Genomic DNA, 23,139 nt, shown 5'->3' with positions numbered 1-23,139 from the left:
TGTAGTATTTAATATTTATATAATGTATGATTTATAATTGATTTCTAGTTCTATAACAATGCATATTTCTGTAAATATGATATCCAATCATGTCCACGTACTTCGCTTTAATGTTAATTAAACGTGTTAATTGTGTTCAGTGCATATTTATTATTGTAGTTTTCATTTTATATTTTTATGATAATTGAAGTTTTCAATTGTTTTTATTATCATTTAACGTTTGACTTATTTCTTAAGATCGCACAACTCATATATCCAATCTAAATGTTTTTTAACACTTTAAAATGTATATATTTATAAAGTACCAGTTTGATGACATATCAATAACGTATAGTTTTTAGAAAACAATTCATTTCACGTGTCTACAGAAATATTATATTCTTATGCGTTGAATAACTTACATTTTGGCGCTTATTCAATTAATCTAATATCAAGACACTCTATGTATATTATATAAAAATATTTAAGCGTTTATTATATATATATATTAATTTTAAAATGTTAACACAATAAACGAAGATCCATTAATTTTGTTACTGAAAGACTAGTTTATTTCTTGGCTAAAAAAATATCTTGAATGTTCATTATGTATGCAACTCACGTAAAATGTTCTACGATACCAAATTTCAAATTCACGAATATAAATATATACATGAGGTTTTTATATTATAAATGTTTATTTAAAAAAATGTAACTCAACACGGCTGTTATAATTTGGTAAATTCATTATAACATTTCTATGTACCTACTCGTGGTGCTGTAATAATTTGACAGGATGTCGGTTGCAGATTATTGTATTTTTGACTATTGATACATTAAATTAAAATTTAATAAATAAATATCTATTAAACTTTATTTTTTCTTACCAGAATATAACACTATTTTGTACGTACAGTGATCCAAATTTAGTATTATCAAAATGTCAAAGATCTTACAGTATGTACGATTGTTTTGAAATTTTCACTATTCTCATAACATTATTTTTACTTAGTCTTTATATAGTTCTTATATCTGAGGGTATTCTGCCTTATAATTTACAAAATAAATAAACTGTGTCGTTTTTGTTTTTAAAAATTAAATACTCGACACAATTAATTAAATTGATCGAGTTTACATCAGAAACTTGTGTTACATTAATCATATTATGCATATACACTGTTAAAATTTTGAGATAATAAATCATTTAAAATGCGTTTTAGGAGTATAATCAGCATACAAATATAAAAATTTAAAAATATAGTTGTAAATTCTATTGTTTACCTAGTTTAATTTATCTTAGCATCAAAAAAAAAAAAAAACTAACAAACAAATAAACAAACCAAAAAACATTGATAAACATCACTAATTTAGTTGTTATTACCTAACCTATAGTTAGATACCTATTTATGTTTTGTTTTGTTTTAATTTAATTTTTATTTCATTTCGTGCTCAGCTGTTTAATTTCCTGCCAGATTTTCCCGTTTCACATTCGAATACTAATAAATTTACCTTAACTTTTAAGTGGTTTTATAGAATGACCTGATTATTCATAAATGGTAAACCTTGCAGTGTAGTGTAACGATCCGTTTAACATCGCTCCCGCAGATTATTTCCGTGCCATTTATATTAAACACGCTATATTGAGACTTCCAATTTGATTTTTCACTCTTATTTCCAATATAATATAAAATTGTATATTGCTATTCTTGTAAAAAAAAAAAAAAAAGAAAACTCGTCAGCGTGCATACACTTCATTCAATAGGAATATCTACCTCGATAAAAAAATATGTCTGATAGCTTGTATTATATTGAAGGCATTAGATAGCCCATATGAATAGAAAAATAATCATCTATACGTATATTGTCTAAAAGAAAAAAGAATTAAAAACATTCATGTACAATACAATGTAAAAATGTTTGTCATTGAAAGTGTAGCTGTTATTATTTCTCAGTCAGCATCATATTTTAAACTAACTGTGTGCATGAAATCCGCGTTTATAAATAATATACAAATATATGTATAAAGAACACACGAACACGCGTTTATTAGGTACTTGTAGTGATTACGATGACATTTGTATATGGTCGTGATTTACAGTCTATATATGCATAATTATAAATTTCTTTTAATTCTGCTTACAGGTTGGCGAAACTCGAAGAAACTTTGAAAGATGAAAGTCTGTCGGAGCAACAGAAACAAGAAAAACGCCAGCAACACGCGCAAAAAGAATCAGAATTTCTCAGGCTAAAGAGATCGAGGCTCGGAGTAGAAGATTTCGAACCGTTAAAGGTCATTGGTCGTGGTGCTTTTGGAGAGGTAACTCATCATTTTTTTTTTTGTTCATTTTATTACTGTTTTTTTACCTTTATTTTTTCTCTTTTCTTTTTATTCGGAAGTTGTGTAGTTAATGATATTATATATAGTACATCAGTCATGGTACAGCGAGCCACCATGTGCTATTTGAATCAATAAATTGGTTCCATTCAATTTCAACCCAAATTCGTATTATGTTTTACTTATAATGCTATTATTTTAACTAGGTTTTCCATTCGATTTTCTATTAATAATATTTATTTTTTTACCTTCGATTCTTGCAGTTTCTCCACTCTCTTTAATATATAGGCATTTAACTAATATAGACTAGGTATAACATTAATTTTGTACTGAATCCTCATAAATGTACTTACAATATATTAAATAATTCACGATGGTTTTTAAAAAAAGTCAATTGTAATACACTATATATTTATTGACATATTTAAATAATAATATATTGTTATCTTTTTATCTTATTTTCTATTATACTGTATTAAACAAAAAATTTTCTAATAATTTTATCGACGATTTAGAGTTTTTCTATAACTAGCTAGTATATTTTACCACCGTATTGTAATTGAAAATTAAGTATTTTATATGGCCAATTGTAACGAATTATACATTATATTTTATACGGTTTTCAAGTATTTTGTTGGTATTGATCAATATGTGTAGAAACCTATTGGTGTTATTACATATAAAATGCACCAAAATAGTATAATATATACCTATCATAAATAATGGGTGCAAACTAGCAAACTATTGTACAATTATAATGGGCAATGTGATTTAAATTATACTTCCTATTTAATAGTTTTTTTTTTTTTAACAAAGAAAACATTCAATCATAGACACTTGTATGTCATATTTTTTTTTAGGAATATAGGAACTAAATAACCATTTTGGTTAAGTTGTTTTAAATTTATTCTATTGTACGTTTCTATACAAATCATCAAATACACTAAAATTGAAAAAATAATTTTATTAAGATTGTTCAGTAGTTTAATTAGTTTGGTTAGTAACCAATGTATATAATAGTAGTAATAGTACGTAATAAACTTAGTTATCATTAGAAGTAATTTTTATGCTCCGATATACTTTAGGAGTCGATAAAAGTACCGCTTTTCCCTGCAGTGAATCATTAAGAAGATATTATGTTAGCAAACACTGTACAGACATTTTATATATTCACGTATTTAAAATTAAAATATATTTTTATTTCAACACGAGTTAGCTTAATAAAAAATAATAAAAACCCATAATATATTATTATATTTTTTAAGTTAAAAAGAGTAGTCTCCTCTTAAGGTTCATTTTTTTTATGAAATGCTACACAATTAATGTTAACTAAACAAATTACTTATTATTTTCATACATTAAAGAAATCTAAGAAATCTATTTGAAAAACCTATAGTATGTTATTAATTGGCAATTCAAAAAAGTTCTGTAATATTTGTAAGAAAAATAATGAAATATGTATACATTATATACATTAAACTGTAAAAATTTACGAACTTAATATTTACTCTTATCCATTTTCTTTTTGCTCTAAAATATAGTTATAATAGGAAAAAAAAAGGAAAAAACATAACTTCTCATATTTTTTGTGGTTTACTTGAGATTTTCATATAGTTATGGATAAATTCAGCTATTACATAAAAAAAAAAAAATGAAATTATTGTGTATATAAATACTTATAATCACTGTCTACAAAACCCTATTTTTACTGTGATTTATGTTTTTTTGCACAATAATACCATTATACTAAATATTTGATTTTTAGTTCATTATGTTGATGTAAATTTTAAGAACAAGAACGCACAATATAATAAAAAATTTTTGTTTTTCTGGCTTCTAAAAAGTTTTTATAATATTCAACTTCAGAATTACTTGTACATTATTTATGTTATTGAAAGGTTACACGTGCTATCCTTTGTCTAAAATTTCGTTTGTCAAAGTAGGTATAGAATGCATTAGTAGTTAAAATATGGGAAAGACATTTTTGTCTTCTATTATGTGATACAATGAGACCAGCTGACATAAAATAAATTTAGCAATCGGCAACAATGATTTCCTTAGACATGTTATTATGTATTTTATGTTATTTTTATTTTGTACGAAAACACAATGGTTAATGTTTACTATTTGCCTTATTTGGTTTATGCAAACTCGCCGAATCGAGACAAATGAGAACAATCTATAGAAAATAGTATATTTTTGTTTACTCCGATGCAACGTATATTCGAAATAATTTAAATCGATATATCCAAGTACACATAAATACTATTCCGCATGACTCAGATGTAACTAAAAAATAAAATGAGTTTACAAATAGTTCGTCTTCAATATCGCCAGTTGTTTATATTTTACGTTCGATATGCTGGAGTGAATAAAAATTGCTCGTTACCGGGAGTGGGAATCTTGAATTTACAAGGTCTATATATACCTAGTGGCAATACTCATTTTAAAATGTTTATTCATTTTTTCAACGATTCGAAATATCTGTGTTAAAGGTTCATTATTTATTATTATTGCAATATCATCTACGTCTTAATAAGAGACCGAGAAAAGTTTACATTTTTACTATCTACTTATAAGCATTACTCGTTTATAATAATAACAGTAATAAAACTGTACTTATAGATAGTTTATTTTGTTTATATTATAATTAAAAGCTACTATATTGCTTTCGTTTTTAGGTGAGACTAGTTCAAAAGAAAGACACAGGTCATATATACGCCATGAAAATCCTACGCAAAGCCGACATGCTTGAAAAGGAACAAGTGGCGCACGTCCGTGCAGAAAGGGATGTCCTCGTCGAAGCTGATCACCAGTGGGTCGTTAAAATGTACTATAGTTTTCAGGTAACTATTTCCTCGCGTCCGATGTTTGCGTATGAATAATTAACTGTACGCCCCAGACCGCTTTGGTGTGGTAACCACGTGTATATTGACAGTGGTTTATAAAAAAAATATGTACAAAAGGACCGGACCTTTTCGAAAAGAAACATTAATAATAAACTTTACCCCTCGACTTTTACCAGGATCCAATAAACCTTTACCTTATAATGGAGTTCCTTCCCGGTGGTGACATGATGACGCTACTCATGAAAAAAGATACACTCAGTGAGGAATGTACGCAGTTTTATATCGCCGAAACCGCGTTGGCTATTGATTCTATACACAAACTCGGATTTATACACAGGTTAGATATAGATTATATTAAAACCCGTACGCAGTCTTGTATTTGTACTAATACATTTTATTAAAAATACGTAATAATCTGTACATAAAAAAGCTTTTATCAAGCATATAATATATAAATATTGAAAACTTAAAGACAATAAACATGAATATAAACAGACAATTTTCTGAATCGTTTTATAATGTTTTCGATACTTTATTTTTATAAATTTGTATTTTTTAACTCGTATTCTTAAAGCATTGCAAGTACTTATACGTACATTGAATAGATGTTTTAAGATTTAAAATTTTAATCTTCAAATATACTCACTATATATCGATTACTTTACAAGACTGCGTGGTACTCGTATCCTATATATTTTATACACACGTTTTTGGGTGTATTCGTATGTGTATATTATGTGTGTTCGTGTGCTAATATGTTTTTCTTAATCCACACACAGGGATATAAAACCCGACAATCTACTATTAGACGCCAGAGGCCACATAAAACTGTCCGATTTCGGATTGTGCACCGGCCTGAAAAAGTCGCACCGGACGGATTTCTACAGAGACCTGAGCCAGGCTAAACCGTCGGATTTCAGTGAGTGTATATTGTCAAAAAGTTAACCGCATGCCCAACTTATATTTAGGTTTTTTCTGTTCGCCAGCATCGAGTCCGATGGACAGCAAACGGCGTGCGGAGAGCTGGAAGAGAAATCGCCGGGCGCTGGCCTACAGCACCGTCGGCACGCCGGATTACATTGCACCCGAAGTATTCCTCCAGACCGGTTACGGTCCGGCTTGTGATTGGTGGAGCGTCGGTGTCATCATGTACGAAATGCTAATCGGTAAGGAATTCGTGTCTATATAGTTTTCATTCGGGTTTAGTGTTTATTTTACTTAATGGTGCATAGACGCATAGAGTTTTTGTATAGATTATATTACTACGATACGTGTTTCTTGTATAGTTTTCCATTAATTTATCATGAAAACGTCCAGTCCATATTTTTGTCTTTAACTTATACCCATAACGTTAACGGTTTTATTTGTACATATACAGTTTAAAAAAAAAAAAAATCTAATAAGCTATCATTATTGTAGTTACATCATAAAGTCTTACGATATTGTTAATTTGAGATTTTTGTGTAAAAATCCTGTTTCAATTTTCATATTATAAATAATTGTATAATTATAATTCCAAAATTGTCACGTTATTAAGTTTTATTGAACCTTGTTTGCTGTGATCATTAATTTTCTTTTTTACTCGTATTTTATACAGATCATAATTTTAGATTTATGACGGTAATATTTTCACCTATTTTATATTCAATTAGTTTTAATAATATTTTAATACTTACAAAATAAACAAAGTGTACCATAAAAGCGTTACTCGTACAATATTATTGAAACAGCAGTAGAATATCTTATATTTTTGATTAATTACAATTTTTTCGAACAAAACCGTGACTTTAGCTTCTTTTCATTAAGCTAACCCTTCTCTTCTGTACACACAGTTTATATATGTATACCCACATAGCCATCTATTTAAGACTTACGCCTTCGTAATTGTACATCGTATTTGCAAACGAATGTGTGTCCATCAACATTCATGATGAAACGAAACTCGCACTACTGACTGCGATTATAATAATTAATAATACGCAGTGCAGAGTTTCTTTATTTTAATCACGGTTCACGTCTGTTTAAGATGTTTGCGTGAGCGTAAAACGTGATCAATACTTTAAGTATAGCGTTTTCAGTCATATCAAATACCTCTATAGGTAAATTATTATTTAGATGTCACTTGAATTTTTGTTTTTCAAAAACTTACTGAACTAGAAGCGTTTTTAACTCCAAACAACGACGGTAGTCGTTCTATTATTATGAAAGCATTGTAATTACACATAATATTTTGTACAAAGACGCAAATGCATAAATAGCGATCGTTATTGTACTATAATTATACTGTACACGATTTTAATAGTTAAATCCATTCTCTATACCATTGCTAATTTTGTTTCGTCCGATTACAGGGTACCCACCGTTCTGTAGCGAAAATCCACAGGAAACGTACAGAAAGGTTATGAACTGGCGGGAAACGCTGAGCTTCCCAGCCGAAGTGCCCATCAGCGAGGAGGCCCGCGACGCCATCACCCGGTTCTGTTGCGAATCAGACCGCCGTCTCGGTTACAGCGGTCGTGGCATCGACGACCTTCGATCAACGATAGCGTTCTTCCGTGGCGTCGACTGGGAGCACATCAGAGAACGTCCGGCCGCCATACCTGTCCAGGTCAAGTCTATCGACGACACGTCCAACTTCGATGACTTCCCGGACGTTAAGCTCGAAATACGTGAGTGTACCACGAAGACGACCGACCGATGTGTCGCACTCGCTGCGTCACAGTTCCTGTATCGTTTTACTAATCAATTACTTTTCTGCATTTTCTTCTAGCATCAGCACCGATATCCCAAGACGGTGAAGTGATCTATAAAGACTGGGTGTTCATCAACTACACGTTTAAGCGGTTCGAGGGGCTCACTCAGCGGGGCATAGCTACCAAAAAGTGATTTTAAACAACGTTAACGATAGTGCAATGTGATATTTTTATCTAACCTCCTATGCTTTCCTCCTTCTCCCCACCTTTTCAACCGACCCTATACCCCTACCCCGACCCAACCCCCTATCCACTACAACCTACACACCACGAATCCTCTACCATCCCTATCACCATTAGTTGGCATGCAGATTTTATGATCTCAAGAAGAAACGTGTTTGTTTTCTTCTCAGCGATAAAAAAAAAACCAATCGAAGATTTCCAAAGACCAAATGTTTTTTTTTTTTTTTTAATACACATATAATATATATGGTAACCTGTGTGATCAATGATACATATTTGTTATCCATTAACCGTCAAATACACACAAAAAAAATTAATCGCGGATATATTGTTTAGCGTTAAATTTAAATGTTCTTAATGTCCATTGATATTATTTTTACACACTAAAATTATTTCTTAAGCTTCATCTAGTCAACTCCTTCGTTTTTTCATTCACTCGAACAATTCGAAATTAAACCATAAACACGTTAATTCATTTATCGTAACACGTTCGGAACCACTGCAAAAATATAAAATAAATAATATTAATTATAAATGTGTTAGGTGACAAGACGCTAGTGTTTGCATATTTTATTCGATACACACACACACACACATATATATATATATATACCGTTCACACAATTACCACAAAAATAATCACCGTGAGTCGTGTGTATATATATATATATATATATACATAGTGTTATACTACTACTCGTGTACACTGTACATGGTCTGGAGCACTGGCCGCTGGTGCTCGGGCGCGGTCATTCCACCACCACCTTACAGGGAATGCGAACGTGTATGAAAATGTTGTCCTCGTGCACATCATTCGAGGGGACGTCGAACGACCCGGACAATATTTTATATTTTAGTGAAACCATTTGAGTCTTGCCCTTTGACGAGTGTATAAAAAAAAAAAAAGTTGATTCTTACGCACTTTTTAGCATGTTCCTATATAAACTATAGGTAGTGGTAGCTAATGAATAAATAATCATCGGACAACAAGGCCGAAAGCGATTGACCCCGGGACAGGTTAGACTTAAGATTTGTTTTGATTATTATTAATTTTTCGATCTGAATTTTGTTTGTTTACGTGTAGACGTTAGTTTTAACAGTTGTGATATTCGCAAAGTTAATTATTATTGTTTGTTCGTAATTTTTTTTTTATGATTATTATTATTATTATTATTATTATTACTACTATTAATTATTATTATTATTATTATTATTATTATTATTACTACGAACATGACGCTGTTTATCGTTTTTTATGTGGTGGTTTTATATAATAATAAAACTGTCATCTTCTCAATGCTCCGCATTAGATCACTATCTGATTAGAGTCTGTCATATATTATATATACATAAATAATATATTATATTTTTCAGTACCTATGTAAATTTCAATTTTAAAGCGTGTATATTTTTTTTTTCACTTATTATTTTTATTTATTGTTTTTTTCTGTTCTCGAAATATCGTTAAAAGTTTTTTTTTCTGTGTGTAAATATGAATGGAACGCTTACCGCCAATGTTTAAATAAACACCATCATTTATATCGTGTGATACTTCCCGATTAAAATGTATTATTATTTGAACGGCGTGGGCGTTAATTGATTAATTTCGATGTATTTTAGTTAAATATTAATTTAATAATAATAAAAAAATAAATAAACAAAAAAATTTCTAAAAAAACAATGCATATTACTATTATTTTATAACGTATTTTTACATTATATGTGTATTTGAATAGTACAAATATTAGATGTACTGTCGCCTTCTGCCTTACTGATTGAATAGCGCCATTAAAATGCACGAATACAATATAAAATGTGTACATATACAAGATTTTCAAGGAAGAAATTTGAATGAATCGATACGTATTGCTAAAAAATTGAGCGTTCAATAAATTAAACAATATGATGTGATATAAGTACTGTTATAGTTATCCACTATATACGTACATACCGACTCGTATCGGACTCTGAACCTTACCAATCGGTACGTTTAGCTGCTATGCGTATCAAATTTTTCTTCTTGAAAATCTTGATATTATTTATTTTTACTTATCATTTGTAACTTGGTAATAGTGTGCCCACGTTGTTATATATTATTGTGTGTCTACCACGTTTCGACACTGTTCGCACTGTCTGAAACTGTGTTTGGTTGTCAAGAGCTTATAAACGAGACGAAAAAAGCTGAAAAAAAAATTAAATATTTATATATGTATACCAAATATAAACGAATATCGTTACTATTTATTTACCGCTGTATTTTAACTGTTTACCTTTTTTCCTCGTTCTCTGTAATAAAAAATAACAAAAAAAAAAATGGCAAGCAGAATTCTTATAAGTCTTACACAATTTATTGTTTTTTTATTCAATGTGTGTTTGATATAAATTTCTGTATAACATACTTTACTGCTCTATAAGTTAATCAAACGCGCACTCTCATGTTTAACAAATTAGGTAAGTAAGTAAAACCACACTGTTGTTAAGTTGGCATAGAGTACTTCGCCATTGATTAGGTCACTATAATGAATGTGCTAAACTTAAATCACTATTCATCGATAAATTATTGCTTATAAAAAACGATTTTGAGTTCTATCAGCCTATATTATAAAGTAAGTATATTTTATTATTTGTATATTTATATAGCTATTTTCATAGTTTATTATATTATTATTAATACGGTAGGTAGGTAGATTTAATTTTTATCGAAAAATCGCTTTCATTATATTGTAATAATATATATTGATACATATCTATATTATTATTGTTATTGTTTGTAACTTAAAACCGACTTACCATCGAACGGTGTTAAAATAGGTTCGTGGTATAAGTGAGCGCAATATAGCTTAAAGTTAGAGTTAATCAAATATTTCGAAAATGTCATTGCTTATATTAAAATATAATTATTTACCTAAATGTATTAAATCCCCACAAAAAATATTTATGAATTCAAAGAAAAACTGAAAATTGTTGATGAAAAATCCTTATTAAACCCTCGAATTTCGTTAAAATGCAATCTTCTCAAACAAGCATAAAAACTTAATGTCGATTTATACTCCACATTTTTCTAATTCCAGCTGTTGTAACAGCTTTCAAGGAACCTCTTAAAACAGAGAAATATTAGATTTATATTTTTTGTATATCCATTAGAAATATATATGTATAACATATTAAACAAGGTCATAAAAAATGTATTGATATATAATATATATAAGAGATATACATTATACGTCTTATGGACACGGTAAATGGTAATCCCCTGGATATCTTATAATATCAAACATCAGATTATCAATATACATATACAATATCATCTAAATAAAACTGTATTAAAATTTCAAACGTGTATAATTAACTCAATATGAATATAAAATATTCTTTAATGATTTCACATACAAAACGATAATATAGACATTTATTAAAAATGTCAAGTAACTGCTACTATACTTTTAAATTATTATCAATTATCAATTAACAAATACAATTTTGTTAAACACTGGTTTTGCGTAAAAACTTCCGTTTTTCTCTATATTTTTTTTTATATTTTTTCTTAGTAATTAATAAAATACTGTGAATTTTTGTTTTTGACCCTTCTAAGTACTGACTAAAGCTTTGCTACCAAAAAAGTGAAATATTTGTTCATTTTTATACTACTTACTTAAAACAGTAACGTTAGTGTAGATACAAAAATAAAAACATATAAAACTGATATACGTTATTCCGCCTGCTCAGAATCAAATAGTAATAATATAGATAATAGAAGCATGAGTTTTTATAGCTTATGTATTCATATGTGCCTATGTACAAAAGTTGAAAATTATTATGTCATTTCTACATAATAATAATAATATATTCCCGCTATACGTCTAGTAGTCACCTTTAGTCCTTTACCTACCGCGTTTGAATAAGCTATTATTCGACGAAAATCAAAACAACGCAATACTTTAAATATGCTTGTGCGTAAAAAAAAAAAAAGAATTTAATGGATTCCGTTCGCTCTAAAAGCATATTCATGCGTACATTTGTTTAGTACTATTTTAACTTTTAATCTTTTAATTAAAAGTAGGTATAAATCGTGGTTTTTCACTCTGTAAGTATATATCGATGTTTAATAATTTTAATTAAATAACTTTTTTGCCCGACCCTAGTTAATGGAAAATAAATCATACTATTATTATACTTATTGAATATATTATATTGTGTACCTATTATGCAAATGAATAATTTTTTCGGCTATCAAACTAAAATGTCAATTAAAATAATTAAAAAAAAAAAAAAAAAATATTAACAGTATATATTATTATGTACGATTGGACTTTTTGCTTGGACAAATCGATCATATATACGCATCTATATTTATACGGTTTTAAATAACATAATATTCCATTTCAAAAAGGTCCATCGAAAACTTGAACAGAGGAAGTACCTACTGAATATTGGAAACATTTTAGCGGTAGAAAATGATTGGAGTAAATTTAACTACAAATTATGTACCTATATAAGACTAGGTACGTTGAATTAACCATGGAAGTCCCTCTGGCTGTACCTACAGTATATTCTAGTATGTACTTCTTCATTGAGTAGGACACTATAATGGAAACTGTAATGGGTGTGTTAGATTTTAATTTAATGATAAATTATTGTACACGAATATTAGCGGAGACAGTGTGTTAGTTTTGTTTATATTTTGTAATTTATTTATATCGCTATAATAAATTTAATTTTGTCTAAGTATAATAATTAATAAAGCAGGTTAGTACAATTAGTCAAGTTGATAGGTGCAAATGTTTTCCAAAAACACAACATATTACGTTGTATAATATATATATATATATATAAGTAAACAGTTATATTATACCATAGATCCATGAAAAGTATTTAATGAACCAACAAAATCTCGAAAAAACATTCAAATGCTTCACATTATTGATAAAACCATATGTTTGTATTGTAATTGTATTGCAACTAGAATAATAATAATTTTAGAAGTAACATTTACTTTGGTGTTTCAAGAAAAAAAATTCTCGTTTTTATTTTTAATGTGTTGTAGTTTGTTTAAGGGAAAGATTGTTACAACTTCGATAAAATCGAGGAACTGCCTATATAGGTGCAATGCCGCAAGTGGATGCGCTAATTTATTATAATAATAATTAATATACTACCATTAGGTGCGTATAATGTTCAGTTACTGGCCATGATTACCAACTCTAGAGATGACAACATAATAATTATTTATTTCCAGTACAGTTTCCTGTTTTTACTTCAAGGATACTTATACTTATATTTGTGGTATAAATAGGAATACAGAACAAAATAATGTTATAGTGGGCAAGTTATCGTATTCACTGTCGAACGTTTCAAATGCAGTTTTTATGCGAATAATATATTTTTTGAATACGCTTGTGAATAAAATGTATGTTTTATTTCATTAAATTATACACGATATATAAAATCTAAACAATAGGTTTCGCCTATTCGGCGAGTGAAACATTTATTTATTTAATTTTTTATCTCAAGAAGAATTGGAGCGCGATCATGCAATTATTGAACTTGGACGACTACCGATTCATTTTAATCTCGTTGTCAACCGTCATATTGTTCAACACGTGTGATTATGCCACTTGTATAGATGCTGTAAGTTAAGACTTATGTTTCACATTTGAATATCAAATTTAATGTTCTAACTCGTGTTCCAACGCGACGCGTTTACAATAATAAAATATTTTTTTACATTATTGCTGGATTGAATTCAATCGGTGTTATTATTTTTCGTGATAACGATTTCATCAACACAACTCGTAACGACTACAGTTTAATAATTGTTCATCGCAACTATCCGTGGGCTTGATAACATAAAAAGACATTAAAAAAAAAAAAAAAAAAAAACGGGAAGTATAACAAATGGTGTGTTTTTTGTACAACGACGTATCTTTTTAGTTTTCTTTGAATACGATTTACGTCATCTTAAAGTTACTATAGCAGGTACCTGAAGTATCCTTAGGCGTGTTTTCGCGGAGATACCAAGATCAAACAACTTACTAAAAACCGTTTTGTGGATAATTTTTGACTATTTAATGTTTACTAAAATGTTCGCTCCTATCACTAACCGCGACTTTTTCGACGGTTTAGCGTTTCTGGTACTCTTGAATCATGATAATACATTTTTAATACAAATCTCTTTTCGGATCGTTTTAGCGATAAACGACTTCATATGCCCGTTTCGGTAAACAGTCTAAACTAAACTTTAGCTTTCGTTGACTCCGCGAAATCTCACTTGTTTCCCATAATATATTTTCGTTGATTTTTTTAACCACGGGAACATAGATATTTTTTTTTCCGCTTATATATGTAATACATTCTTCTTCTCGTCTCTGCGCAATGCACATCACGTTTTTTCGATAACGTACTCGCTAAAATATATCACATTTTCGTCGTGGATGAAACTTACATTTTTCATTTATAAATTATTTTGGTCGCCGTGGCTTAATAATCTAACTCTTCCTGCAGCAGCACGTGAATCACGATAAATGTCCTTACTCTAGCTGTATAAACGGATAGGTTATTCACATACTTTGTCGGCCAGCTTGTATTACAACGTGTGTATTACCGTACTTTATACATGTAAAACACAATTTTTTAAACTCATTTAACAACCAGATTTTCCCTTTAAATCAGATCATATGGAAAACGCATAAACACCATTTTATATCAGTGTTAATGAAGCGTAACTTCTATCTGAATGATCAGCAATGAACAAACTGTTATAAAATACACCATTTAAAAATATATCGATGCAAAGTAAACGTTTTATTAGATGTAAAATTTAATTCGTAAACGATTATTAAAAATAAAGTATTTTTTTTTCACAATGAAAACGAATGGTGGTACCAATTACAACATATTATAATATATACAATACCAAATACCTATTTTTAATAATATACACGGTAGACATGTATTATGTTAATTATTAACACGGAAATATAATAATGAATCTGAAGGATGTTCTTTAGTTAAAATTATTATAAATATTACATCTCAACAACAATAAATAAATAAATATATTATGTATTAAACGGAAAGATATTAATATTTCCAAAAAATTATATTATAATATAACTTGACCAGCATTCCACGAAACCATAAACATTATAATTTAATAATAAATATCGTTTATTAATATAAATAAATCTCAGTGTTGTAAAATTCATCTTCCCCCTCATGATCTACCATCAGATTGCGGTAAGATGACTTCATAATATTTTATTGCCAAACAGGTTTATTTTGCACGCATTCAACTCAATACAACAAACGACTGGTGACTAGAAACATATTATTACAGTGGAAATTCGTTTAACCGTCACTCGGTTAATCTTCACTCCGATTAACCGTGATAACGCATATTCAAAATTATACACATTATTAAATAAAATTAAAATTATTTATCGTTATTAAATATTTTCGTGAACTTCCACTGTATTATGATAACTTCGATAGGTACACATCACGATCAAAATGTCTATAAGACTTGTCAATGATAAAGTTATGGAATTTATTCGCTTTTAAAACAGATAGTACTTTTATTGTCCATAATGTACACGCGGTTTAGAATCATAAACAAATAATTATTATTATTAAAAAAGTTAAGATAATTTAATTAAATTATTGTTTTAAATAGTCAACAAAAATTAAAGAGTTTGGATATCCATTGGAGACGCATGAAGTGTGGACCGACGATAGAGCTCATTTAGGCTTAGAACGAATACCGCATAATGGCAACAAAGTTATCGGAAAACCCGTTCTATTAATGCACGGACTTTTTTCAGATTCATATATATTCGCAGCTAACAATTCGTCACTCAGTAAGTAACTTATTTGTTTTAATTTGTTAGTTGTTGACAGACATTGTAATTTGTTTTTTTAGTGTTATTCAAAAATGAATAACCGCAGATAGTATTGAAATTGACACCAAATATTTATATTATCATTTTCTATACACGATATGATTTTCTTTTTTTTTTAACAATTTAGTTATGCATATTTGAAATTTTCCATCTTTTTATTTTATATATATATTTAATTTATAAATTAAATATTGATAAAAAAAACTATTTACAATAAGTCCAAATTTCTTAAAAATTGTACATAAGATCCTACATTAGTTATTCATAAGTATATTTTTTATAAAATTATAATATATTAATATAATAATACATTGACACAATTTTTTTCTTCATATTATGCATTTAGAATTTAATCTTTTACAAAATTCATGAAAATCACAAAAATATACAAACCAAACAAGAATTTTGTAGTAAAATATTTTTAAGATTTTCAGTTTGCATAAGTAAGGTTTGTCAGTTTCGTACAAAGTTCCTCATAAATACTTCATATTAAAATCAAAAAATCTAATAAATATACAATTACAATTATTTTTTTTACACATTTTTGAAGTTCAAATTTTGACAAAATTACATATTTTTATTATTAACAACGTTGTTAATTATTTTGTCATTCTTAAAAACATTATTAGTTGGAACTTATTAAAACTTTTACGTGTATTATGAATTGTACTGTACGCGATGACATTTTAAAAATATGTAGATTAATTTTAAGATAGGTATATTTTATATAATTTCTCGTGTTACTTTTCTTCTCCTAAACTGTTCATGGATTCGAGTAGAGTACCACTATTGAATTGTTGGTTCTCCTATAAGGTTTTAAAGCAGACAAAGCAGTGGTATGCAACCTGTAAGTCGCGATATTTTAATAGAGGGTCATCAATAATTTAACACCGAATGAAAAAGTTACTGATGACTAAATAAAAATTTTACGGAACAGGGCGCAACTAAACTACGACTTTGGACCTACTCTCAGTTATAGAGTGCACGGACAAACAATAGTTGGGGAATGGGGATAATCATTGCAATCGTGAAGGTAAGCAATATACGCTCAGTCCGTGCCCAATAGCTTCAGTATACTCGCACACTTTATTAATATTATATGGTGTACAATATCATGTTCCCGCCAAACAAATATTTAATGCACCTCGGAAGCCTCCAACTGAATTCAGCAAACATTTAACACATTGATATAACGTACTCATACAATAAATTACAATAGGTACATATTAAGAACTAACGGACTTCACGGGTATATATCTTAGTTTATTCGAAAATGTATTTATACGACAATTATTCAGTATAATAATAATGTATTATCCTATTCTTCTTCTATTATTATTATTATTATTATTATTATTATATAGACAATTAAAATAATGTGAAATGTTCAATTTCAGGTTTTGTATTATCGGATGCTGGTTTTGACGTTTGGTTATACAATACAAGAGGTGTAGGTCTTTCAAGAACACTAAGTATTTACAAGAGACCTGGATCGCTACCAAACATGAATAGAATATCATGGAATTTTAGGTAATAGATATTAAGAGTATGATGTATTATTTAACCCTATAAGCGTTATAATATTTTTATTTATTTGGTTTTCTTTATTAATTGTACATGAAATCGATATTATTATAATTTTCAAATTATAAAGCTTGAAATTGAAGTATTTTGCTTTGATTTTCAGTCTTAATTTAAATTTGAGTTTTAGATATATGTCTAACCAATAACCACATATTTACACTTGGTTTTTATAGAAACTATATATAAATAATAAAATAAAACTTTTTAATAATAGCTACCTAATCATTATCTTTACAGATTATTTAAGGTTTTCTTAATTGTTTAAAATTCTTGTGAAACATACTCGGTGTATCAAGAAATTTGTTGTGCACGTAATGTGTAATAACTACTATTAGTTTATTATTCGTATTTGAAAAAAAACTTATGTATTAAAGATATAGCTATTGTTTATACATAATGAAAATCTATCAATATACTCAGAAAAAAATTTCGAAGGGTTGGACCCTTACGCTTCCTTCTCAGATACGTCTTTGTAAGTAATTCTCAAATAAAGAAATTATATTTCTGGTTTATGTTATCATAGGTTTATCACAAGATCAATAATTTAGGACTGTTGCTTTGTTATTTGGTCTATAGGTATATATTTATATACTAAAAGATATTATTTAACAATTTAAGGTACTCAAAATTATTTTCGAAGATCTTAAGCTGTACGATTTGACTTCCTTCAGAGATTAATAAATATTAAAGTTCATTAAACTTTAAATTTTAATTTAATTTAATTTTTTAGTGCCTATCAATTTTCCCAATTCCTTTGATAAATATTACTGAGCTTCTATAATTCTGATACAAGAATATTTAAGTTCAGTGTTCAAAGTAAAGTTAAAAGTAACCTTGAGAATACTTCGTACCTATACTATTGTTGTCTTCATTTTACTTACATACCGAAATGTACGTTTAACAGTTTAAATTTTGTATCATTAGGTTAAATATTAGACTGAATTGACCTATCATAAAACATAAAGGTTGTATTATTATCTCTGTTATTTTGATATGTATTGCTATTTACGATATTTCAACAGAATAATGTCATCGAGCATGTTCTAAAAAATATTTTATCTTAATATTAATATAATAAACATACAACATTAAACATTAGTGATAAATATTAAAAACTAAAATCATGATATTTTTTTTATTTTTTCATTAACTTTATAAACATCAATATTTGTTGCATTAACCATTTACATATCTAAATTTTTCATTCCGAGTTTTTATAAATTAAGAATTACGTACTTATACATAGTCCTGCGCGTATGGGTATGACGATTGAGTAGTAATTTTAATTTATCTAGAAATTATAATATTATATTAGTTTTATACCTTGTGTTTATTGTTTGATTATGTACTTTTGTAAAATTATCATAAAAGGTATAATTAAATAGATTGTGAGTGGGTATTGTAAAATTAAAACATTTAAAAACATTTATAACTCGCTTGATATTGTAAAAAAGACGCACATAGATAAATTGTTTACCATAACGTTTGATAATATGTTAATTCGTGTTAATTTTATAGCTAACAAGATTAAATTGAAACGACAGAACAAAAATATGGTGTCGATTTTTAAGACGGAACATCACGTATAAATATAACGTCCTCTTAATTTTAATTACACTAATAAATAAAAAACTTAAAAAAAATACAAAACGTATTATATTTTTATTTCTATTAATATCGTACTTTTTATTGAAGTGTATACATATATTATTATTTATTACAAATCATTATTCCCTACTCAATACTTTACCTGTATACTTAATTACCTTATAATAAATAATAATATAATAATGCACGAATAGTTATAATATAATATAAGTTGATTGAAAATTTATTTTTCTTATATTATGTTTTAGTTTTCACGAAATGGGTGTATACGACATGACTGCAGTTATAGATTTTATTCTGAAAAAAACGGAATATTCAAAACTGGACGTTGTAGGATACTCCTTAGGAGCAACTATAGCATTTGTTTGCTTGTCCGATAAGCCAGAATACAACGCAAAAGTCAATAAACTTGTACTCATAGCACCGGCGACTAATTTTAAAACATCTCCTGTCACTACTTTTTTTAAGCAATTTCCAAAAATTGTATCGGTAATTTTGTCATAAAACAAATTAAATCAAAATATGAAACATTTATACTTGTAAAACCGCAACGTTTTCGTTGTACCATGAGAGTATATATTCCAAAACATCAAGAATGTATTCCAGGTTCATTTTTACTCCTTAACATTATATACTTTATAAACACTGCGAACATGCGTCCTATACATATTATGGGTTTTTAATATCGTTAAAATTGGTTCCACGACAAAATATCCCGGTCAAAATAACTCCCGACAAAATATCCACGCATAAATAATAACTTAAAATATTAACCTTTACTATAAAATTTGCGATTAGAAGTAATAATCGACGTTTATCTAAAGTGAATGTGTGTTTTAAATATTTTTAAATTAATTTTTTTGTATTCTATAAATGTTAATAATAGTTGTATTGTATTGATATCTGTGTAACTTATTTATAAAAAATTTAAATTTTGAATTAATATTTACGTGGGATATTTTGACATGTCACCATTAAAACTAAATATACATTTTTAACAATGAAAAATATACCAAATAGCAATATTAATCATATACTTAATAATAAGAACATTAAATAACACGTTTAATTAATAAAATGCAATGAATTTAAATATTACATTATTATTATACGAGTTTATATAATTTAATTTTTTTAATTTTCAAGATAATGCTGAACAGATTCGATTTCATTCCATACACCGCAGATCCAGACAGTACGTATAGCCAATTAAGAAACATGTGTTCAAAGAAAAGTGTATTAAAAAGTTGTAAGAAGTTTATCGATTTATTGGAAGGAATCGATTTACCAATAGAAAATGTATGTAACACTGTAAGATATATGTTAGTGCAGTTAAAAATTACAACAAACAATTAATATGTTTTACGCAGTTACCAAGCTAGTTTAAAATAAATGTCTAAACTGTTTTTAAAGTTAAGACTGCTGAAGTTTTGAAAAAAAACATTCATCCGAACGTAATTAAAATATTTATTTCATATTAAAATAAAGCTATATAATATAGCAGGGGTGGCCAAACCGCGGCTCGCGTCATAGATTTTTACGGCTCGTATCTTATCGTAAAATTTTTACAAAAAAATTTTTTTAATATGAATTTGTATACGACACTTATTTTTACATTTTGGCTCTTCCATATTTGTTAATATATTTGGGTGTCTTGCGAGTCTCTTCTCGATGGCCACCCCTATAATATAGCAATAATTGTTGTTAGTTGGGTAGTAATCGTTCGTTGATAAATTCAAAAAAAACTCCTTTACTAGCTTAAAATAATTTCAAGTGCAGTATAAGATACTTTTACTTCAAACATCATTATTCCTTGGTGAACTTTTGAGTAACTTGACGGCTTACTCCTACCATGAAGTGAATTTTTGCATCACATTTTAAGTATAATATAATTTTATAGATAAAATATTAAAAAATCACTTACAACTTCAAATTATTAACTTATATTATTCCAATAACATTAAAAATAATTAATTATTCCATCTACTACTATATTTAATAATTAATATTATATTTTTTTATTTTTTTTATTTCTTACGTAACCTGATAACAATACATAATAATAAATAATCAAATATATAAAATATCTAGAAATAATCTAGAAAAATGTCTAGAATTAATTTTGATCTTGGTATTTTTCATCTTAGCTGTACTTAAAAGATTATTTAAAATATTTAATTGTGTTAATAATGTATTTTTGTTTAGAGTACAGTTTTAGACATTGCTTCTGTATTTCCACAACCAGTGTCATCTAAATTAATGAAACATTATTTTCAAGTAGTAATGAAAGGCAAGTACAGAATAAGTAAACTAATGTAAAATTTTTAATTTCGGAAAATAACGAAAACTAGCCATATCGTGTTTACTTCTTAGAAATCTAACCATTTTACAATAATCATAATGTACACATTCACATACGTTATACACAGACGCTTTTAAACACTCATTGCAACTTGAATAAATTGCAGTTCTAATATTAGTTTTATTTTTCAGGGAATCTTAGCCATTACGATTATGGGACTTCTGGAAATTTGCTACGTTATAATAGAATTATTCCACCGGATTACGATTTATCCAAAGTTACGGCCCCAACATTTATCATACATTCAAACAATGATTATCTAACTACGCCAACGGTAATTGATAATTAATTTACACAACATATATTTTAATACCCAAAGTCTATTAAATATATGTCATGTTTTAAATTGAAAAATAATTTTAGAGAAAAGCAAAACGTTACTCCAAGGAAACCTACTAAAGTATACGCTGTAAATGCGATTTTTTCATTAGTTAGTACCAACATTTACCAAAAAATTACTGGATTTGTGTAATTATTCACTAATTTATTCTTAATCCTTATTTTTTGTTTTTCTCGATTTTTTTATATGAAATTAAATGTATAGTATTTTTCTTATTTTCAAATAAAAACCTCCTCAAAGTTGATGATGTAACATTTTTATTATTCCAAAATATTAAACGGTCATAACACAATAATAATAATAAAAACAAAAATAAAAAAACAATTGTGAAAACAATAATATTCTTTGCTACATTTGGAATATAAACCATGATCAACATTTACACTTATTATTTTTCCAATACATAATTAAAACATTTAAAAACATAATTTTATTTTCCAGGACGTAAAATGGCTTGTTAATTTATTACCGAATATTAAGGAAGTGCGTTATATCGATCAAGTACAATGGGGTCATCTCAGCTTTATATTAAGTCCAAATATAAAAGAAATCATGAACTTGTACATAGCAAAAAAATTATTAGATTAAAGTTTATGATCTTACGGAATGTGTTTTATTATTACAATGTAATGTATTTTAATTGTTAAGGGTCAATAATATAAGAAACCTACAATGCTGTGATATATTGTGAATATAGCGTTTTATTTTGATTATATGAGTGAATTAATATACAGCACAATTGCGTTTATTTGTATTATTTTAAACTACGAGAATATAATATATCACGTGTATTAAATATTTATGATATGTAACTTTAAAAAATAGACATTTTATTAATTAATTAATAATATATTCTATACAAGGCCATCTTTAACTATTTTGAGGGCAGCGGTATAATGGGGCCCCTACGAATTGGACAGAGTACTAGTTTAGTAAAACAGGTAAAGAGGATGGTGTCAGGAAGAAAAAAGTCTACATTAATTTAAATTATTTTTAATTTTTTGCTTTATTATTATTATTATTACTATCAGCGAATATTCTTTGATTTTTCTCAAAATAAGTATATTTATTGATAATAAATATCGATTATCGATTGATGATCTGGCAGGAGCTAGCCTCCCATATATCGCGGGGCCCTGAGCACGTGCCCAATGGGAAAGAAGTGACTGATTCAATACATCCTAGAACTAATTATTGAATGCTTCTTAATTTCAGGATTGGGATTTAATACTGAAGTGATAACAAATG

At 27.7% G+C, this 23,139-nt stretch overlaps 2 protein-coding genes across 6 annotated transcripts in view; both read left to right on the top strand.

The window, feature by feature from the left end:
• Positions 1–9,254, top strand: part of LOC113548112 (serine/threonine-protein kinase tricorner) — a 121,719-nt gene extending 112,465 nt beyond the window's left edge. For 4 of the 5 annotated variants that reach the window (XM_026948795.1, XM_026948796.1, XM_026948797.1 and 1 more), the window contains 7 exons: positions 2,122–2,296; positions 4,996–5,160; positions 5,340–5,500; positions 5,943–6,082; positions 6,132–6,329; positions 7,515–7,832; positions 7,934–9,254. In XM_026948795.1, the coding sequence (XP_026804596.1) occupies positions 2,122–2,296; positions 4,996–5,160; positions 5,340–5,500; positions 5,943–6,082; positions 6,132–6,329; positions 7,515–7,832; positions 7,934–8,049 (1,273 nt within the window). In that variant the 3' untranslated portion in view covers positions 8,050–9,254. The remainder of the gene's footprint in view (positions 1–2,121; positions 2,297–4,995; positions 5,161–5,339; positions 5,501–5,942; positions 6,083–6,131; positions 6,330–7,514; positions 7,833–7,933) is intronic. The other variant, XM_026948794.1, reaches the window with a different exon arrangement.
• Positions 9,255–13,431: 4,177 nt separating this feature from the next.
• Positions 13,432–22,493, top strand: LOC113560891 (gastric triacylglycerol lipase-like). The gene is made up of 8 exons (XM_026967012.1): positions 13,432–13,727; positions 15,772–15,955; positions 17,395–17,527; positions 19,438–19,678; positions 20,336–20,488; positions 21,395–21,479; positions 21,683–21,825; positions 22,333–22,493. Exons 1-8 carry the CDS (start codon positions 13,629–13,631, stop codon positions 22,477–22,479), a joined length of 1,185 nt encoding a protein of 394 aa, XP_026822813.1. The 5' UTR covers positions 13,432–13,628; the 3' UTR covers positions 22,480–22,493.
• Positions 22,494–23,139: the final 646 nt, after the last annotated feature.

Source organism: Rhopalosiphum maidis, chromosome 1 (assembly GCF_003676215.2).
Source record: "Rhopalosiphum maidis isolate BTI-1 chromosome 1, ASM367621v3, whole genome shotgun sequence".
Classification (NCBI taxonomy): Eukaryota; Metazoa; Arthropoda; class Insecta; order Hemiptera; family Aphididae; genus Rhopalosiphum; species Rhopalosiphum maidis.
The sequence above is the reverse complement of the archived record's forward strand: the minus strand, read 5'-3'. Positions and strand labels throughout refer to the sequence as shown.

Excerpts from the sequence above, each read along its gene's own strand:
- LOC113560891 (XM_026967012.1), top strand. The coding sequence starts at position 13,629 with ATGCAATTATTGAACTTGGACGACTACCGATTCATTTTAATCTCGTTG. Across the intron at positions 17,528-19,437 it reads AGAATATCATGGAATTTTAG|TTTTCACGAAATGGGTGTAT; the intron begins GTAATAGATATT and ends ATTATGTTTTAG. Across the intron at positions 20,489-21,394 it reads TCGATTTACCAATAGAAAAT|AGTACAGTTTTAGACATTGC; the intron begins GTATGTAACACT and ends ATTTTTGTTTAG.